Raw genomic sequence first — 20,354 nt, 5'->3', positions numbered from 1 at the left:
TAAGACGAAAACTCTGATACCAATTGTTAGATTTAAAGCACAAATGACAGCAAAACACGATGAAGCCAGTGTCTACTTTTAAACACAACAAGAAGCAGGGAGAATATGAAGAACTAAAATTAAGAAGATGACTTAGAGAAACTAGCATACAAAGAGTTCAGTTAATTCTGTAGAAAGACAGGTTCTTAAAACATATCCTAAAAAGAAAACTAAAATAGATCATGACCCTACTTTTAAGTCATGGAACTGACCATGATAGTTAACTCCTAATAAAACTGAAAATACAAACTGCAGGAAAATAATATAAATATTGCAGTCCTAAAGCAACTAATTAACAGTCTTCACACCTTGGTCTATCACCGGTAAAGTTGCTTTCCTGTGACCAGGAGGTCACGGGTTCGAGCCGTGAAAACAGCCTCTTGCAGATTATTGCAGGGTAAGGCTGCATACAATAGATCGTTGTGGTCGGCCCTTCCCCAGATCCCGTACATAACGGGAGCTTAGTGCTCCGGGCTGCTCTTTTTTTGTTCACACCTTGGTCTATCACAGGGTTTTCCATCCTTTTACTACTGCTGTGGTTGATTGAATCCATGGATCATTTATACCAAAACCAAGAATTGAGGTCAGCTTATTAGGGACATTGTTGCTAGTGGTACGTTCTACGGATGCTGAAATTGCTCCATGTGACGCCTCAGTTATCTGGCGTAGCGGTTCCACATCTCGTAAAATACCTTGATCATTTCCTCTGTAGATATCCTCTATGTTCCTTCCAACTGTCTCTGCTAATATAGATGGAAGGAAAGAAATACCTGTTGCGGAATCCAAATGTATATAATGTGAATAAGTCACAACTATTATACCAAAAATTATGACAGCCACCAAATAATAAATAAGACAATAAAGCAACAATAAAGAGAACACCAGAATTTACGAGATTCGGCTAATTTTGCCTACTCCTCGGACACAACCAATATTTTATTCCACTCCAAAAATACAAGTGAAATAATACTAAAGAGAAAAGATACAAATGCCTTAAACAGATGAGAAGGCAAATGAGAGGTGTGTTTAAATCCTAAACATTAGGCCTTCTTTTATAAGGGGAAAATCCCCCCAACTCTTCTTTTTCCATCGATGTGGGACAAACATTTCTGCCAAACTTAACAAATCTCCACCTTGGCAAAATTCCACATCTTCAATTTTCTCTCAATAACAAATTTTGATTGTGTCTTCATCTTCAATCTTCAGTTTTCAACAATGTTGATCAAATCCAAACAATGTTGAAACTTGACCGCAGTCACCACCTTTGTCAGCATATCAGCAGGATTCTCCTATGATTTCTCGTACGAAATGATACCGAACATCAATGTGCTTTGTCCTTGCATGATAAACTTGGTTCTTCGCTAATTGAATAGCACTTTGACTATCACAAAAAATTGTGATACCTTTTTGTTCAACACCAAGCTCCTTTAGCAATCCTTGAAGCCAAATTGCCTCTTTCACAGCCTCTGTAATAGCCATGTACTCTGCCTCTGTTGTAGACAAAGCAACTGTTGACTGCAAAGTAGATTTCCAACTAACTGGTGCCTTTGCAAAAGTAAACACATAACCAGTAGTTGATCTTCGTTTGTCCAGATCACCCGCAAAATCTGAGTCACAATATCCAACTACAGACTTCCAACTACAGCTCAAAAACTAACCCGACATCTACAGTATTATGAATATACCGTAGAATCCACTTCACAGCTTGCCAATGCTCCTTCCCTGGATTGTGCATATATCTGCTAATAACTCCAACAGCTTGTGAAATGTCAGGCCTTGTGCAAACCATTGCATACATCAAGCTACCAACAGCATTTGCGTATGGTACCTTTGACATATACTCTCGTTCAGCTTCATCCATTGGCGACATAGTAGTACTTAGCTTAAAATGGGAAGCAAGTGGAGTACTAACTGGCTTAGTCTTGTCATCTATGCCAAAATGTTGAAGTACTCTCTTCAAATATTCCTTTTGAGATAAACAGAGTTTCTTTGAACGTCTATCTCTAATTATCTCCATGCCAAGAATTTTCTTTGCCTCACCCAAATCCTTCATCTCGAACTCCTTCTTCAGTTGAATCTTCAACTTATCAATTTCTTCCGAATTCTTGGAAGCTATCAACATATCATCAACATATAGGAGAAGATATACAAAGGAACCATCTTTAAGCTTGCGCAAATACACACAATGATCGTATTTGCTTCTCTTGTACCCTTGCCGCAACATAAACTCGTCAAATCGCTTGTACCATTGTCGAGAAGATTGTTTCAATCCGTACAATAATTTTTCAAGTTTGCATACCATATTTTCTTTTCCAGCAACTTTGAATCCTTCTGGCTGAGTCATGTAGATTTCCTCCTCCAAGTTTCCATGTAAAAATGCAGTTTTTACATCCATCTGAACTAGTTCCAAATCCAATTGTGCTACCAAAGCCAACATAATTCTAATGGAGGAATGTTTTACAACTGGAGAAAACACTTCATTGTAATCAATTCCCTCCTTTTGAGCATATCCTTTGGCCACCAATCTTGCTTTGTAGCGAACATCTACTTGGTTAGGAAATCCTTCTTTCTTTGCAAATACCCATTTGCCCCCAATTGCTTTCTTTCCCTTCGGGAGATTGGTCAATCTACATGTATGATTCTGATGAAGGGACTGTATTTCATCATTCATGGCAATCCTCCACTTATCTTCTTCTGAATTTTGGACAGCGTCTTTATAAGTGGTAGGAACATCATCAGCTACAATTGAGGTTGCACAAGCAACCGTCTCAATGAGACGAACAAGTTTCGTTATTGTTCTTTTTGGCCTGCTGGTTGCTATTGATTCAAGTTGTTGTTGAGGTTCCTGAGTTGGAATCTCCTCTACTGGCTCTCCTTCCAGAGAGTAATCTTCATTTGTTTCCTCCTCCGCTTCTTGTGTAGGAAAAATAAATTTTCCCTCAAACTCCACCTGCTTAGAAGCACCTTCATTTTATTTGGTATCTTCTGTTACCTTATTTACCATAGCAGATTCATCAAAGGTAACATCCCTGCTGAATATTACTTTCTTTGTCATAGGACACCATAAGCGATATCCTTTGACTCCAGAAGTAATTCCCATAAAAATAGCTTTCTTTGCCCTTGGATCCAATTTTGACTCTGTCACATGATAATATGCAGTTGAGCCAAACACGTGCAAAGAGTCATAATCTACAGCAGGTTTTCCATACCATTTTTCAAATGGTGTCTTGCCATCAATAGCAGCAGATGGTAGACGATTAATGAGGTGACATGCATATGTAATTGCCTTAGCCCAAAATTCTTTGCCCAAGCCAGCATTGGACAACATACACCGTACCTTCTCCAGCAAGGTCCGGTTCATACGTTCTGCTACTCCATTCTGTTGTGGTGTATGTCTAACAATGAAGTGTCGGACGATGCCATCATTTTCACAGACCTTATTGAAATGATCATTTTTGTATTCACCTCCATTGTCTGTGCGAATACATTTGATCCTCCTGCCTGTTTGATTCTCCACCATCGTCTTCCATTTGAGAAAAATTCTCAGCACTTCATCTTTGCTTTTCATTGTATACACCCACACTCTTCGGGAAAAATCATCAACAAAGGTTACAAAATAGTGTTTCCCACCCAATGAAGGTGTTTTGGAAGGACCCCAAACATCAGAGTGTACATAATCCAAAATGCCTTTAGTATTATGGATCGCTGTACCAAATTTAACCCTTGTCTATTTCCCTTTAACACAATGCTCGCAAAACTTCAAGTTGCAAGCCTTGACTCCCTTTAACAATCCTTGATCTGATAGAGTTTTCAAGGATTTTCCTCCAACATGTCTCAAGCGCATGTGCCATAGCCTAGTTGCTTCTGTTTCTTTGTCGTCACTGGATGTCACTGTCACTGTCCCAATAATTGTACTGCCACAATAGCGGTACATATTATTATTCTTCCGATTAGCCTTCATTACCACTAGTGCACCTGAGCATACTCTCATCACTCCATTTTCTACAATGATTTTGAACCCTTTTGATTCTAGGGCTCCTACAGAGATGAGATTCTTCTTCAAATCTGGTACAAATCGAACATCTGTTAATGCTCTGATCATTCCATCATGGTTCCTTAATCGTATTGAACCAATGCCATATGAGGTAAGAGGACTGTTATCCGCTGTGTGGACGACTCCATATTCTCCTTCTTGAAATTCCACGAACCAGTCCCTGTTGGGACACATATGATAGCTACAAGCCGAGTCCATCAACCATATGTCTGATGATGTTGATGACTCTGTTGTAACTAATGAGAAGTCTAAATCATCACAATCAGCTACATTTGAATCCATAATGGCCTTTCCATTGTTATGTTTGGCCTTATTCTTCAACTTCGGACAGTCTTTCTTCCAGTGCCCTTTTTCTCGACAAAAGGCACATTCATCTTTGCTGGGTCTGGATCTTGACTTGGATCTTCCCTTCTTTGTCCTCGTTTGATTTTGAGGACGACCTCTCACAAACAGTGCTTCTCCTTCTCCGCCCTTTTGTTTTTCTCGCTTTCTTTGTTCATAGCTGTACAAAGCCGAACAAACTTCTCTGAGAGAAATTTCGTCATTTCCATGGAGTAGAGTAGTTTCAAGGTGCTCGTACTCATCAGGAAGTGACGCCAACAACATCAAGGCCAAGTCACCATCATCATAAGTTGTATCCATATTTTGCAAATATGTGACCAACTTATTGAAACTGGTGATATGTTCATTCATCGTGGTACCAGGAACATAGGTGAAGTGAAACAGTCTCTTCTTCATGTACAATTTATTTTGACTGTTTTTCTTCAAAAATTTATCCTCCAGTGCTTTCCATAATTTACTTGCAGAAGTTTCCTTTGTGTATGGATATTTCTGCTCTCTAGCAAGGTAGGATCGAATGGTACCGCAAGCAACACGGTTGATAATTCTCCAATCTTCTTCTCCAATAACATCTGGTCTTTTTTCTTCAATGGCAAGATCTAGCCCTTGTTGAAAAAGGACATCTAGAACCTCGCCTTGCCACATCCCAAAATATCTTGATCCGTCAAAAATTTCTACCGCAAATTTCGCATTTGACACAATTCTTGTCATAAGCGAAGATGCCAACGATGACGTATTATTGACACTTGATATAGATTCTTCTTGTTTATTGTCTCCCATTTTGACACAAATATTATTTAATAGTTGACGACACAAATCAAGATTATTTCCTTTCTGGTGTGGAAGATCAGACTAAGCTGCAACCACAGAGCATACTAAGACAGAACCTTGACACAGTTACCAAGATAAATCTTTTCTGATGTGGAAGATCAGACTATGCTGCAACCACAGAGCATACTTAGACAGTACCTTGGCTCTGATACCAATTGTTGCGGAAGCCAAATGTATATAGGGTAAATAAGTCACAACTACTATACCAAAAATTATGACAGCCACCAAATAATAAATAAGACAATAAAGCAGCAATAAAGAGAACACCAGAATTTACGAGGTTCGGCTAATTTTGCCTACTCCTCGGACACAACCAATATTTTATTCCACTCCAAAAATACAAGTGAAATAATACTAAAGAGAAAAGATACAAATGCCTTAAACAGATGAGAAGGCAAATGAGAGGTGTGTTTAAATCCTAAACATTAAGCCTTCTTTTATAGGGGGAAAATCCCCCCAACTCTTCTTTTCCCACCGATGTGGGACAAACATTTCTGCCAAACTTAACAATACCATCTTCAGGACCGTCCAACGCAGCTATGTTAACAAGGGTAGCAACTGCCTCCATTGTTGTCGGAGGCTCTCTGATGATGTGAAGGCCACATGGCAGGAGACGAGACTCGATCTCCATAATTTTAGAGTACACTTTACCAGCCACAAGCTAAGGTCTCTTTGGCTGATATTTCCTTACCTTCTACTGAGTGTGTCTTGCTAGAACCAAGGGTCTATCGGAAACAACCTCTCTACCTTCACAAGATAGGGGTAAGGCTGCATACACACTATCCTCCCCAGACCCAACTTGTAAGATTACACTGGGTATATTGTTGTTCCTTACCTTCTTCCGGAAGCTGGACATCCTTGCCGAGATTGCACTGTCTAGCAGTACCGATGATAAAGTTCACTATCTGAGGGCCGCGACCTGTGTCCTTAAGTGATTGGTACGACGAAATGAGCTCACTTAGCTGCTTAAGACCTTTGTAGAGTCCAGCATTATATGCTGAAAAAGATGTTGAAATAGTCATGTCAACAATTTATGGAACTTATGTACTAATGGAAGCTATCAGAATCCAAGTAATAGCTGAAGGGACTGTTATAAAAATCAAGATGTTTTTAATCTACAGATGAGTATTCTACCTATGGTCAAAAGTTATTCTCCACTTGTCTAAGAGAGGGTTCCATGTTAATCATATTTGCAAGTAGTTTTGACCATTATATTACCATTTCTACATTAAATCAATCATTAAAAGAACATACAAGCTAGATTAAAGCTATTGGTTAGCATTTCCTTGAGATGTTTGTAATTACCACAGGTGTACATGCTTCTACAATGTTAACCACATCATTTAAACACTTATCTCATAGATAACTGGAAGGGAAAAAAATTATTTTTAGCCTCCTAAACAGCTCTTCTTTTTCCAACCCAATATGTAAAGTGCAAGAAAGAAATAAAGGTCCCTTCGGGGATGGCCCAGTTGGTTTGGAGGGCGGGCATCCTACGGATGACCTTGGATCGATCTTCCTCAATGTTTTCTGGGTCGAGCATGTCGCATAGGGCTTGCCTAGTGCAGTTTACATTCCCTGTGTGGTTTGCAGGCTATTACACAGTAGGGGTTTACCCAATGCGCACAGAGTGCTCACTCGAAGAGCAGAGTGTTGAAGTTTGGCAAAATGCCAAAGTCCCACATTGGTTGGGAGTTAAGTTTGGGGGGGATTTTTCCCCTATAAAAGAAGGCCTAATGTTTAGGATTGAAACACACCTCTCATTTGCCTTCTCATCTGTTTAAGGCATTTGTATCTTCTCTCTTTAGTATTATTTCACTTGTATTTTTGGAGTGGAATAAAATATTGGTTGTGTCCGAGGAGTAGGCAAAATTAGCCGAACCTCGTAAATTCTGGTGTTCCCTTTATTATTGCTTTATTGTCTTATTTATTATTTGGTGGATGTCATAATTTTTGGTATAGTAGTTGTGACTTATTCACACTCTATACATTTGGCTTCCGCAACAATTGGTATCAGAGCCAAGGTACTGTCTAAGTATGCTCTGTGGTTGCAGCATAGTCTGATCTTCCACATCAGAAAAGATTTATCTTGGTAACTGAGTCAAGATTCTGTCTGAGTATGCTCTGTGGTTGCAGCTTAGTCTGATCTTCCACACCAGAAAGGAAATAATCTTGATTTGTGTCGTCAGCTATTAAATAATATTTGTGTCAAAGATGGGAGACAATAAACAAGAAGAATCTACATCAAGTGTCAACAATACGTCATCATTGGCATCTTCGCTTATGACAAGAATTGTGTCAAATGCGAAATTTGCGGTCGAAATATTTGACGGGTCCGGACATTTTGGGATGTGGCAAGGCGAGGTTCTAGATGTCCTTTTTCAACAAGGGCTAGATCTGGCCATTGAAGAAAAGAAACCAGATGTTATTGGAGAAGAAGATTGGAGAATTATCAACCGTGTTGCTTGCGGTACCATTCGATCCTACCTTGCTAGAGAGCAGAAATATCCATACACAAAGGAAACTTCTGCAAGTAAATTATGGAAAGCACTGGAGGATAAATTTTTGAAGAAAAACAGTCAAAATAAATTGTACATGAAGAAGAGACTGTTTCACTTCACCTATGTTCCTGGTACCACGATGAATGAACATATCACCAGTTTCAATAAGTTGGTTACAGATTTGCAAAATATGGATACAACTTATGATGATGGTGACTTGGCCTTGATGTTGTTGGCGTCACTTCCTGATGAGTACGAGCACCTTGAAACTACTCTACTCCATGGAAATGACGAAGTTTCTCTCAGAGAAGTTTGTTCGGCTTTGTACAGCTATGAACAAAGAAAGCGAGAAAAACAGAAGGGCGGAGAAGGAGAAGCACTATTTGTGAGGGGTCGTCCTCAAAATCAAACGAGGACAAAGACGGGAAGATCCAAGTCAAGATCCAGACCCAACAAAGATGAATGTGCCTTTTGTCGAGAAAAAGGGCACTGGAAGAAAGACTGTCCGAAGTTGAAGAATAAGGCCAAACATAACAATGGAAAGGCCATTATGGATTCAAATGTAGCTGATTGTGATGATTCAGACTTCTCATTAGTTACAACAGAGTCATCAACATCTTCAGACATATGGTTGATGGACTCGGCTTGTAGCTATCATATGTGTCCCAACAGGGACTGGTTCGTGGAATTTCAAGAAGGAGAATATGGAGTCGTCCACACAGCGGATAACAGTCCTCTTACCTCATATGGCATTGGTTCAATACGATTAAGGAACCATGATGGAATGATCAGAACATTGATAGATGTTCGATATGTACCGGATTTGAAGAAGAATCTCATCTCTGTGGGAGCCCTAGAATGAAAAGGGTTCAAAATCATTGCAGAAAATGGAGTGATGAGAGTATGCTCCGGTGCACTAGTGGTAATGAAGGCTAATTGGAAGAATAATAATATGTACCGCTATCGTGGCAGTACAGTTATTGGGACAGCGACAGTGACATCCAGTGACGACAAAGAGGCAGAAGCAACCAAGCTATGGCACATGCGCCTGGGACATGCTGGAGGAAAATCTTTGAAAACTCTATCAGATCAAGGATTGTTAAAAGGAGTAAAGGCTTGCAACTTGGAGTTTTGTGAGCATTGTGTCAAAGGGAAACAGACAAGGGTTAAATTTGGTACAGCGATCCATAATACTAAAGGCATTTTGGACTATGTACACTCTGATGTTTGGGGTCCTTCCAAAACACCTTCATTGGGTGGGAAGCACTATTTTGTAACCTTTGTTGATGATTTTTCTCGAAGAGTGTGGGTGTATACAATGAAAAACAAAGATGAAGTGTTGGGAATTTTTCTCAAATGGAAGACGATGGTGGAGAATCAAACAGGCAGGAGGATCAAGTGTATTCGCACAGACAATGGAGGTGAATACAAAAATGATCATTTCAATAAGGTCTGTGAAAATGATGGCATCGTCCGACACTTCACTGTTAGACATACACCACAACAGAATGGAGTGGCAGAACGTATGAACCGGACCTTGCTGGAGAAGGTACGGTGTATGTTGTCCAATGCTGGCTTGGGCAAAGAATTTTGGGCTGAGGCAATTACATATGCATGCCACCTCATTAATCGTCTACCATCTGCTGCTATTGATGGCAAAACACCATTTGAAAAATGGTACGGAAAACCTGCTGTAGATTATAACGCTTTGCACGTGTTTGGCTCAACTGCATATTATCATGTGACGGAGTCAAAATTGGATCCAAGGGCAAAGAAGGCTATTTTTATGGGAATTACTTCTGGAGTCAAAGGATATCGCTTATGGTGTCCTATGACAAAGAAAGTAATATTCAGCAGAGATGTTACCTTTGATGAATTTGCTATGGTAAATAAGGTAACAGAAGATACCAAACAAAATGAAGGTGCTTCTAAGCAGGTGGAGTTTGAGGGAAAATTTATTTTTCCTACACAAGAAGCAGAGGAGGAAACAAATGAAGATTACCCTCTGGAAGGAGAGCCAGTAGAGGAGATTCCAACTCAGGAATCTCAACAACAACTTGAATCAATAGCAACCAGCAGGCCAAAAAGAACAATAACGAAACCTGTTCGTCTCATAGAGACGGTTGCTTGTGCAACCTCAATTGTAGCTGATGATGTTCCTACTACTTATAAAGACGTTGTTCAAAGTTCAGAAGAAGATAAGTGGAGGATTGCCATGAATGATGAGATACAGTCCCTTCATCAGAATCATACATGGAGATTGGCCAATCTCCCGAAGGGAAAGAAAGCAATTGGGTGCAAATGGGTATTTGCAAAGAAGGAAGGATTTCCTAATCAAGTAAATGTTCGCTACAAAGCAAGATTGGTGGCCAAAGGATATGCTCAAAAGGAGGGAATTGATTACAATGAAGTGTTTTCTCCAGTTGTAAAACATTCCTCCATTAGAATTATGTTGGCTTTGGTAGCACAATTGGATTTGGAACTAGTTCAGATGGATGTAAAAACTGCGTTTTTACATGGAAACTTGGAGGAGGAAATCTACATGACTCAGCCAGAAGGATTCAAAGTTGCTGGAAAAGAAAATAAGGTGTGCAAACTTGAAAAATCGTTGTACGGATTGAAACAATCTTCTAGACAATGGTACAAGCGATTTGACGAGTTTATGTTACGGCAAGGGTACAAGAGAAGCAAATACGATCATTGTGTGTATTTGCACAAGCTTAAAGATGGTTCCTTTGTATATCTTCTCCTATATGTTGATGATATGTTGATAGCTTCCAAGAATTCGGAAGAAATTGATAAGTTGAAGATTCAACTGAAGAAGGAGTTCGAGATGAAGGATTTGGGTGAGGCAAAGAAAATTCTTGGCATGGAGATAATTAGAGATAGACGTTCAAAGAAACTCTGTTATCTCAAAAGGAATATTTGAAGAGAGTACTTCAACGTTTTGGCATAGATGACAAGACTAAGCCAGTTAGTACTCCACTTGCTTCCCATTTTAAGCTAAGTACTACTATGTCGCCAATGGATGAAGCTGAACGAGAGTATATGTCAAAGGTACCATACGCAAATGCTGTTGGTAGCTTGATGTATGCAATGGTTTGCACAAGGCCTGACATTTCACAAGCTGTTGGAGTTATTAGCAGATATATGCATAATCCAGGGAAGGAGCATTGGCAAGCTGTGAAGTGGATTCTACGGTATATTCATAATGCTGTAGATGTCGGGTTAGTTTTTGAGCAGGAAGACAATCAGTTTGTAGTTGGATATTGTGACTCAGATTTTGCGGGTGATATGGACAAACGAAGATCAACTACTGGTTATGTGTTTACTTTTGCAAAGGCACCAGTTAGTTGGAAGTCTACTTTGCAGTCAACAGTTGCTTTGTCTACAACAGAGGCAGAGTACATGGCTATTACAGATGCTGTGAAAGAGGCAATTTGGCTTCAAGGATTGCTAAAGGAGCTTGGTGTTGAACAAAAAGGTATCACAATTTTTTGTGATAGTCAAAGTGCTATTCAATTAGCGAAGAACCAAGTTTATCATGCAAGGACGAAGCACATTGATGTTCGGTATCATTTCGTACGAGAAATCATAGAAGAAGGTGGAGTCACAGTGAAGAAAATTCATACTACAGAGAATCCTGCTGATATGCTGACAAAGGTGGTGACTGCGGTCAAGTTTCAACATTGTTTGGATTTGATCAACATTGTTGAACACTGAAGATTGAAGATGAAGACACAACCAAAATTTGTTATTGAGAGAGAATTGAAAATGTGGAATTTTGCCAAGGTGGAGATTTGTTGAAGTTTGGCAAAATGCCAAAGTCCCACATTGGTTGGGAGTTAAGTTTGGGGGGATTTTTCCCCTATAAAAGAAGGCCTAATGTTTAGGATTGAAACACACCTCTCATTTGCCTTCTCATCTGTTTAAGGCATTTGTATCTTCTCTCTTTAGTATTATTTCACTTGTATTTTTGGAGTGGAATAAAATATTGGTTGTGTCCGAGGAGTAGGCAAAATTAGCCGAACCTCGTAAATTCTGGTGTTCCCTTTATTATTGCTTTATTGTCTTATTTATTATTTGGTGGCTGTCATAATTTTTGGTATAGTAGTTGTGACTTATTCACACTCTATACATTTGGCTTCCGCAACACAGAGGCTGTAGCAGCTCCGGGTTTCCTTGGGGTTCCAAAAAAAAGACTACTTTGACAGTGACAATGCCCTGAGTATTTTCTGGTACAATTCTGCCAACTTCTGGGGTTGTGTGTGTGAATAATCCCATGGCCAATAGCAGCACATCGGAATTTCTTGGATGATTTTGAGTAAGTTGGATTGATTTTCTTGGAAAGAAATGTATGAAGAAAGTAATGTTTATTGAGAAATGGATGAAAGTTGTTCTACTTTTGGTTTTGGTAATGTAATTAATTGGTAATGAAACCAAAGAAGAAGCCATAATAGGGAAAATCACAAAATCACACTCTCTTGTTTCTTGATGTCACAGAGAGAATGCAAAAAAGAATATCCACACAAACTGAGGGAAAAAAAAAAAAGAAAAAACTTTATCAAAATGTGGTTATGAAATTTTGCACGTCCTATACTACAGAATGTGTTTGTAAAAGATTATTCAACTTCCCTGTCCTCTTATTCTTCTTTCTCTAGTGAATTCAAAGGTTTCGAGTTTATATTTATGTATGGAGATAGAGACTGTATTTTGAAGAGGGAAATTTATGAAAAATATTGGTTTTCTCAGTTGGTGTAGAGACAGAATAACACTTGGCAACAGGAGGATATATTTTATATATAAACTAATCGTTACAACTTACGATGTCACTATTCTCCTCATTAACTGATTGGAAGAATCATTAACATAATAGTTAAATACAAAAGAAAGTGATGAAATAAAATGTAAAAGAACAGTATTAGCCCAACGTGTACACGTCGGCCTTATATATGCTATCTGTTGGGGCCATCAATTTGATGAAGTTTCTTGGTTTCTTATTGGCTGATTTGATCCTAGAGCAATGAAATGGCCAAATGGGAAAATGAGAAATTAGGAGTGTGTCATGTGGATCATGAAGAGTGAGATTGAAAAGCTTTTTTCTTTTTTGAATGTAGTTCTTTTTGTGTCTGTGAAAAGGAGTTGATATTTTTTCATGTGAATATTAATGGGTCCAGTTAAATCAACATAGACAAGATGACAAGAAAAGAAAATAAAAGAAAGAATACAAACAAGCTATCTGCTTATGGTGAATCACTTAAACTTTAACTGGCAAATGTTTACATTAAGCATGTGGCAATAACATGGGTAACTTCTTGAAGCTGGTCAATTATTTACACCATTAACAAATCAAATTTTAACGCAGTGTAAAATGAAAATCTGAAATGACTTGGAAGCTGTCACTTTGTAATCTTTCTTTTCTTTTTCTTGCCAATTCTGTAACATAGTCCACTGAAATTATTGTAATTGACAATAATTTTTTTTGATTGATATGTAACTGACAATAATTCTTTCTTTAAATTTCACAATATAAATGCAAAATTAGTTATAGTTGAGAATGTTAACCCACAACACAGGCTGCAACTTCATCAAACTAAGCAACCTTTTAATTTCTTCAGAATCAACCAAATCAGACCAAAGTTCTGAGCAGATATTCGAAAATAAAAAAGGAGTCGGGGGCAGGGGGAAGAACAGAAATTTTGCCCAAACCAATCTTTACACAAACCAGTCTTTACAGATCAAAGCTGCACTCCGCAACACCAAGCCATGCACTATGACAACTAATTTTACTCCACAACAGCACTTGTAGTTAAACTTTAACTTCATAACTAACCCAAAGCCTAATTCTAACCATTGGATCCAAATGGTTGCCATCATAAACCTGGTGACTGAATTATCACTTGATCAGGGAAATGGTATAGCTATAACTCGCGCTTGAGCCAAATGATATAAATGAAACAACTAAGAGAATTAACAAATAATTAATAAGCAATTCCCCACTAAATATTGGCTAATCAAAATTCCTGCAGCCAGGGCTACCAGAGCTACCTTTTCTAATGCATTTTTTCGATAAGTTCCAAGTGACCTCTATTATAAAATATTTGAGTACAGGCAGGCAATCCTAAAGTCAAAACCAGCTGCCTGTTGAATGCTATGGTGCAAGGAAATCCTCCTTCAGTCTACCTCCATATCCGAAATAGCTTCATTCAATACATTCTGAAGCTCTTTCACTCTACGTCTTGCCAGCGCAACACAATCCTGAAGACATAATGAGCATTTCTTGTAAAAAGTGGTCAAGATAGCATCTTTGAACTAATATTTACAGGAATATCTTAGAAACCATTTCAGATCATGCAGATCAATAAGGAACCATGGAATGAAAGTAAAAAAGTGTTTCCAAGATCAATTGCTAACTTAATGCAGATCAGGTATGTAATCTTTGTTAGTAAGTAATGGAACTTTTCTTTTGTTTAAGGGTTTAGGCAAGCATAAGGATTAAGACGCAACCTAACCTGGATAACTGATGTATGGGCAAGAACTGGTCCACCTGGCTTATAAAGTGAAACAAGCTGGTAATATGAATCCAATACCACAGTTACAACTGTTTCCATTATAGATTCTTCCTCTGCTGTAGGATCTGCTAAGATGTAGTTCTTGTGAAGTATGCATGTTAAGGAGAATGGTGGAGAGTTCAATTTCAGTTTTCTTTTCTCTTTATTGACAGGCTCCTTCTCCAATTTCCCTCTGACATTGTCCTCAGACACAAGAACTATTCGCCCATCATCATTCAAAGACACAACTGGAATGTTCACTGCAAGAAATCCAATTTCTATGTAAAATCCCATGATCATATAGCAATCAACTTTTCCAAATTAATCACGTACAGCTATAAATAACCTAAGTTGCTCGGACCGAGTGCGGGTGCCTGATGCAGGTATGGATCTAGAGGTCCGATCCTTCATGATCAAAATTTTAAGATTCGGGGGTATGGATCCAGGTACGGATACGGGTGCGGAGATTCGACTAAAATTAATTCAAATATCTAAAACTAGAGTTACAAAAATGTCTAAATAATGAGATATTATGTGGAAACTTACAAGGCACTCCGAGAAACGAGAAAATATTGATCAATAAGAGAATCCGAGTATATAACATAGAAATTTCTATATACAAGCCATTTCTTCAAATTCACACTAGCTTTTGTTTTGATTTCAAAAATTATAGCATGTCCCGAATTTCTCCCTCGATTTTGGTCAAAGTACCCAAAATCGGTTGACCAAATCCGATAGAGATCCCACACCCACACCAACGTCCTGCTGACACGGGTACGGCATCAAACTGAAGAGTTTGAGCAATTTAGAAAATAGCCCAGTGCGGACAATACTGAACAATTAAGAGGTAAAGCACCCACCGTTCACTTAAGGAATGTACACACAATACACCCAGATTCAATCAAGACAGTCCACCATCACACCTTGCGAACACATTTAACGTAGTGCAGTTGTACTCATGCATTCTTATCTTTCTAGTATACCCGTACTATTTGTATTGTCTTCCCTCAAGGTATAGTGAATAGAATTGAGTGTCCAAAAATATGCTATCTTCTACAAAGGAAAGGAAGAATATTTTGGAGAGACAATTTACACAACAGAGATCGCTGGGTCATCAAATGAGGAAGGATGGTAGCTTAATTAGGTGCTTCGAAACTTGTTTGGAGTGAAAATTTTGTGTTCTTCTATGTTGGAGCTTAATTTCTTGAGGCATAAGGGAAATGGAAGCACTATGGTCCTGAGCACTGTAATTGATCAACTATTTCAAACATCGGGAACCATTCCATGAAATTCACCTAACGCGTGCATTCTTCTTCATCCCTTCATCTCTTCTCACGAATGGTTTCCTAAATTAATTGCATGGTATTCCTCTAACAAACCGAAACTAAGTGGAAACGATTGCTCTTTTGATATATTGCTAAAACTAAGAACAGTTTGTCCTCTTTCTTCTTATTCTCTTCAAGACTGGCCTTCCTCAAGGTTTATTACATGACATACACAGGCCAGACTGTTGTAGAGATTGGACAGCTTTGCTCCGTTACCATACTTGATAATTGCTCTAATAACTTGTGCTGGACAGCTGGTCCTCTTTTTTCATGTTCTTTCTTCTTGATGAAGCTTGGATTTGCCGTTGTCTGTCGATAGTATAAAGTATTTTCTGCCTTTATCGCAGAAACCATCTTCTTTTCTTACCCTGTTTAACCTTTGATTTAAAATAATCTTATTTCCCATAGTGCATTTAACATGTGGTTCATTTCCAATCTCAAAACCAAAAACGGGATACAAAATACAAAATTGTTGTCTCTGACTGGACGAGTAATCATATAGGAATACTTTAAAAAAGAATCCAAGTGATAGCAAACTTACAATGCGAAAAGGCAGCAACTGCAGATAGTAATGCAGCATCAAACAGGGCACCATCAGCATCCAAACAGTATATGTCCTGTAAATATTATGTGCCCTAGGAATAAATATCAACAATTTGGCATACAATCTAAACGCATAGTTATTAGCATAAAATGAAGAAATATTAAGGTGGGGAAGATTTGAAGACCAAAGATGAATAACTAACAACCGTATAGTCCAAATCTACATGCTGAGAGACATCACAGCGGAGTTACTCTCCAATTAACTTACAATTATGGGACAAACTTTTCCTTTTTCTACAGAACATGAGAAAAATGCAAGAACACAAGAAAGATCTTCAGATTTGTTACCAGGTAAGCCATCCATGCAGCTTTTCCTCCAACCAAGCACAACTCTTTTAAGTCAATCATGCCAGAACTGCAAACATTTGAATTGCTTATTGAGGAGATTGTACAGGAATACTCATCAGAAAGTGAAGAAAACACAAATATTAAAAAGATAAAACAAGAGCAAGAGCAGAGCTACAATATGAAGCTAACAATCAAAGCATCTCTCTCTTACGTCTAGTTCTACCTTTAGAAAAACAATAGAAAATTTAGAGACTTCCTCAACATCAGAGATACTTCTTGGCATAAATATTTTCATCAGAGAAGTATTAACAGTTATGATTAAGTTCCAAACAGAGCGAATGGATTCAGATCATTCATACGGCCGACCACCAACTAATGTGGGATTGGCATGGTTGATCGAACGGTGATTATGTTCCAAAATTCTCATAGGAGGAATCAGAAGAAGAATTCCCCTATTGTAACGTAAAGTTCTCCAGAGACTGCTTCTGGTTATCTGGCAATACCGTAGTAGTTGCCAGAGATAAGAAACCTTCACTCTTGTGACGTAAATTTCTTTCAGAAAATTCTTCAGGTAACAATAGCTACTATTTATTTATCAATAAGTAGTATCGCCCAACCAAGATTAGAAAGAAACACGGACAAGATGCCTGAAGCAGGAGTATTTTTCCCATTTAGTTTGTTATGTTTGCTGCGAGATCATTAATTGTTTAGTTGGACCTTAAAATATAACCTATGTTGCTGTATTAGATTATCAGAGGTTCGGAGAATTGTAAAAACAAAGCAGTAACTACCATATGGCATGGTCATTATAAAAAACCTAACACAAAAGAATTAGATGATGACGAATATTAGACTCCACATTTTGGGCATCTGCAAGCTATTATTATATACCTGAAGATAGTGTCTGACAGCTGCTTCGAAATTACTTCTGCTGCCTCTGCAGGCCTACCAGGCCGAACCAGGGGAGAACAAATGGGAGGCATGTGAAATTCGATAGCTGTATTCACAATATAAATCGTATCTATATCAAGAAAATATATGGGTAAAAGAATAATAAGAGCTGAGAAATGAGAGGTTTTTTTTATACCTATGGATCCCTCATCTGGACATTCCACTGTCGGTGTCATGACTTCCATTTTGATGGCAGCCAGCATTGTCTGCGATTGCAAGATAACCAATCAACTTAGAAGCATTTTGAGTGGAAAAATGGAAGCTCCTATAGAGCGACTAAGAAGCCAATGATACAAAGGATACACTTACAGTGGATCCAATCTTTGCTAGTGCTGATCCATCAGCAGAGGCAACGGCACCTGCAGTGAAACTACAGATTTAAGTTTGGACAACTCCTGAAAAAAAAAATATAATTAAACTGATCAGTTGAAATGATGATTAGTCAAACCAAGTGCAAGTGTTGTATCTCTAGCACTTCCAAGCTTTCGGGCATCAGGTCGGACAGATTTAAGAAGATGATACTCATGATAGCGCAAAGGGAAGAGGCGTCTAAATGCATCCACCTCCATCTCTGAAGACAAGTCACTTGAGCCATTGACAGCAGCCATTCTGTAGAAATCAGATGTCTTTGCAATCAATCTTACCAACCAGTGATTATCCAACCATCTGAATGCAAGAAAATCACAAATTCAAAGAAAATGTATAACCCTAGTATCCTTCTATTCAGTGAGAACACTCCTTTTGAACTTCAAAAATTAAAATAAAACAAGAAAGACATGCAGAAATCATCAATTATAAACAAAATGGGAAAGAGGAAGTAATGCAAAATCCTCAAACCAACCACGCGAATTTATATTAATTCTTATGTTGCCTGCAGTTGATTTTTTTTTCTGGTTTCCCCATAGGAAAATCAAGGGAAAAAAAGGTTACACAACTTAGTAATCCCTTTTACAACTCGATGGACAATTATTTGTTTGGGGCTATTTCGGCTATCAGATTCAGAGCTTAATCTAAAATAACTAAAACCCAAGCCACGTCATACAATAATTACACATTTAGTAACACAATAAATACATATATATTCTTGACAAATTTGAAGTTTGAAATATATGGATGTATAAGATATTAACAGGCTATTAATGGCAAAATAATAAAAGAGATCTTTCATGCCAATGACAAGAATCATTAGATCATTATCCTGCCATAACAGAAACAATTGATTAATCCAATTTTAGTAACAAAAACGATATAATTGGACCCGATAGATATATTCATATAGCCATATTATACATAAACATCAGTAACACAAAATATTTCCTCATTCTACGTCGGATTGTAATCATGTTCCCTTTTAGTCTTCTTAAAATTCAGGACATTCATCTTTCAGGTCCAACCTTAGATACGTGTCCAAATTCATTTCTGAGTTGCTAGGCTAAGATACATGCAGTTTATGGCACATGCTTATTAATTTTCAGACGAAAAATACTTTAAAAAGAAGACTATGTATTTTCCAACTAACGTAATCAAACACACTTATCAAGTTGGCAGACTTAACTTCTACAGGCGCCTGATATGTATAGGCGATTCAAGCACAGACAAAAGAGAAGCCTTTCCGTAAATAATATAAATCGTTCATATAGGCGCCTCTTGTAGTTGGGAATTGGGAAAAAGTTTATTGATTGGCAGGTGCATAAAGCAATGGCAACATAGGGCTAAAGCATAAGAATTTCCATTAAAAAGTTCTATTTCAGAAATACACACATATTGATTGGCAGGTGCATAAAGCAATGGCAACATAGGGCTAAAGCATATGAATTTCCATTATAAAGTTCGAAGATTTCAGCAAAAACACATATATACTTGACTTCTGCAGCAGCAAAAAAGAAAAAAACAGCACCACTTTTGGCGAGAAAGATAAAAATTTCGGAATAATGGGACAATAAACTAAAAATTATAGAAACAAAGTACTAATAATAATGAGAGAAAAAGAATAATAGAGTGGAGAAGAAACAGAGAGAGGCTGAAAGGTACATAGAAAGTAATGGAAATACAGGGAAAGCAAATCAATTTCAGCAAAAATTTTGAAAATTTAAGCGAATGTATACATACATAATTAACTTCTGAAGCCCAAAAAAAGAAGAAGCATCCTTCAGAAAGAAAACAAAACTTTCGACAAATGGGAGAATAAACCAACAAACATAGGAAACAAAAAGGGGAAAAGAAATAGAAAAAGAATCACAAAAAAGGAAGGCGTACCCAAGACACTATGCTGGGTTGCGCAAGGAGGGGCAGGGAATGGTGGCGAGTGGAGTGAGTAGACCTAACTATGTTTAGCTGAGCCCAGTAGTGGCGTGCGGCTTTGTTGTAAAAATTGCACCGGCCTGCTGTTTTGTTGTTCATTTAACTTATACCCATTTTTTTATAAAGTTTTAATTTGTACCCACTTTTTGAACAACTTAAGTCTCATTTCTCCTCCTTCATTTTCTTCTTCTTCTTTCTTCTACTGTTGTTGGTACTGCTATGAATATACAGTAATACAGATATATGTTGAATCCTGATGACTCGTATATCAAGTTGACGAGGGTTTTATGAAGCTTCTCGCTCTCTCTTTCTTCTTCTTTTTGCTTTCTGTATTGTGTCTTTCCCTTTATGAGTTGCTCATCCTTTATTTGTTTTTACAATATAGCTTCTGCACTAGTAGGGTACAGACATCATAATAATCCTGTGTTAAGAAAATTGAACCATGAGTTACTAGTGTTTCAATCTGGCTAGTATGTTAGAAAGTTTTTTCAAAAATTTCAGCTTATATAGTATTGAAATTTTTACAAATGAACTAAATAACTTCAGCATCTCTGCTGAAGTTTTTGAAAAA

The 20,354-nt window shown here is 37.9% G+C and overlaps 1 protein-coding gene and 1 pseudogene across 4 annotated transcripts; both read right to left on the bottom strand.

The window, feature by feature from the left end:
* Positions 1 to 543: 543 nt before the first annotated feature.
* On the bottom strand, positions 544 to 6,285 carry LOC142180879 (magnesium-chelatase subunit ChlH, chloroplastic-like; annotated as a pseudogene).
* A 7,397-nt stretch (positions 6,286 to 13,682) lies between these two features.
* LOC107817577 (uncharacterized) lies at positions 13,683 to 19,897 on the bottom strand. 4 transcript variants are annotated; one of them, XM_075253855.1, is made up of 10 exons: positions 19,739 to 19,897; positions 19,592 to 19,629; positions 17,931 to 18,148; positions 17,792 to 17,841; positions 17,619 to 17,688; positions 17,423 to 17,528; positions 16,532 to 16,598; positions 16,182 to 16,257; positions 14,277 to 14,575; positions 13,683 to 14,022 (listed from the first exon to the last, which is right to left on the bottom strand). In XM_075253855.1, exons 1-10 carry the CDS (start codon positions 19,880 to 19,882, stop codon positions 13,939 to 13,941), a joined length of 1,152 nt encoding a protein of 383 aa, XP_075109956.1. In that variant the 5' UTR covers positions 19,883 to 19,897; the 3' UTR covers positions 13,683 to 13,938. The 4 variants fall into 4 exon arrangements, with proteins under 4 accessions (XP_075109956.1, XP_075109957.1, XP_016498911.1 ...); XM_075253856.1 differs by having other exon boundaries at positions 17,931 to 18,091; XM_016643425.2 differs by lacking the exon at positions 19,592 to 19,629 and having other exon boundaries at positions 19,739 to 19,868.
* Positions 19,898 to 20,354: the final 457 nt, after the last annotated feature.

Source organism: Nicotiana tabacum, chromosome 5, assembly GCF_000715075.1.
Source record: "Nicotiana tabacum cultivar K326 chromosome 5, ASM71507v2, whole genome shotgun sequence".
NCBI classification, from domain to species: Eukaryota; Viridiplantae; Streptophyta; class Magnoliopsida; order Solanales; family Solanaceae; genus Nicotiana; species Nicotiana tabacum.
This window is presented reverse-complemented; position numbering and strand designations above follow the sequence as displayed.

What these genes read in the sequence shown, in the direction of transcription:
- LOC107817577 (XM_075253855.1), bottom strand. Translation starts at nt 19,882, where the DNA reads ATGAACAACAAAACAGCAGGCCGGTGCAATTTTTACAACAAAGCCGCA. An exon ending in AGATACAACACTTGCACTTG is followed by an intron (nt 17,842 to 17,930) that starts GTTTGACTAATC and finishes GTTTCACTGCAG; the next exon opens with GTGCCGTTGCCTCTGCTGAT. An exon ending in TAGCAAAGATTGGATCCACT is followed by an intron (nt 17,689 to 17,791) that starts GTAAGTGTATCC and finishes TTGCAATCGCAG; the next exon opens with ACAATGCTGGCTGCCATCAA.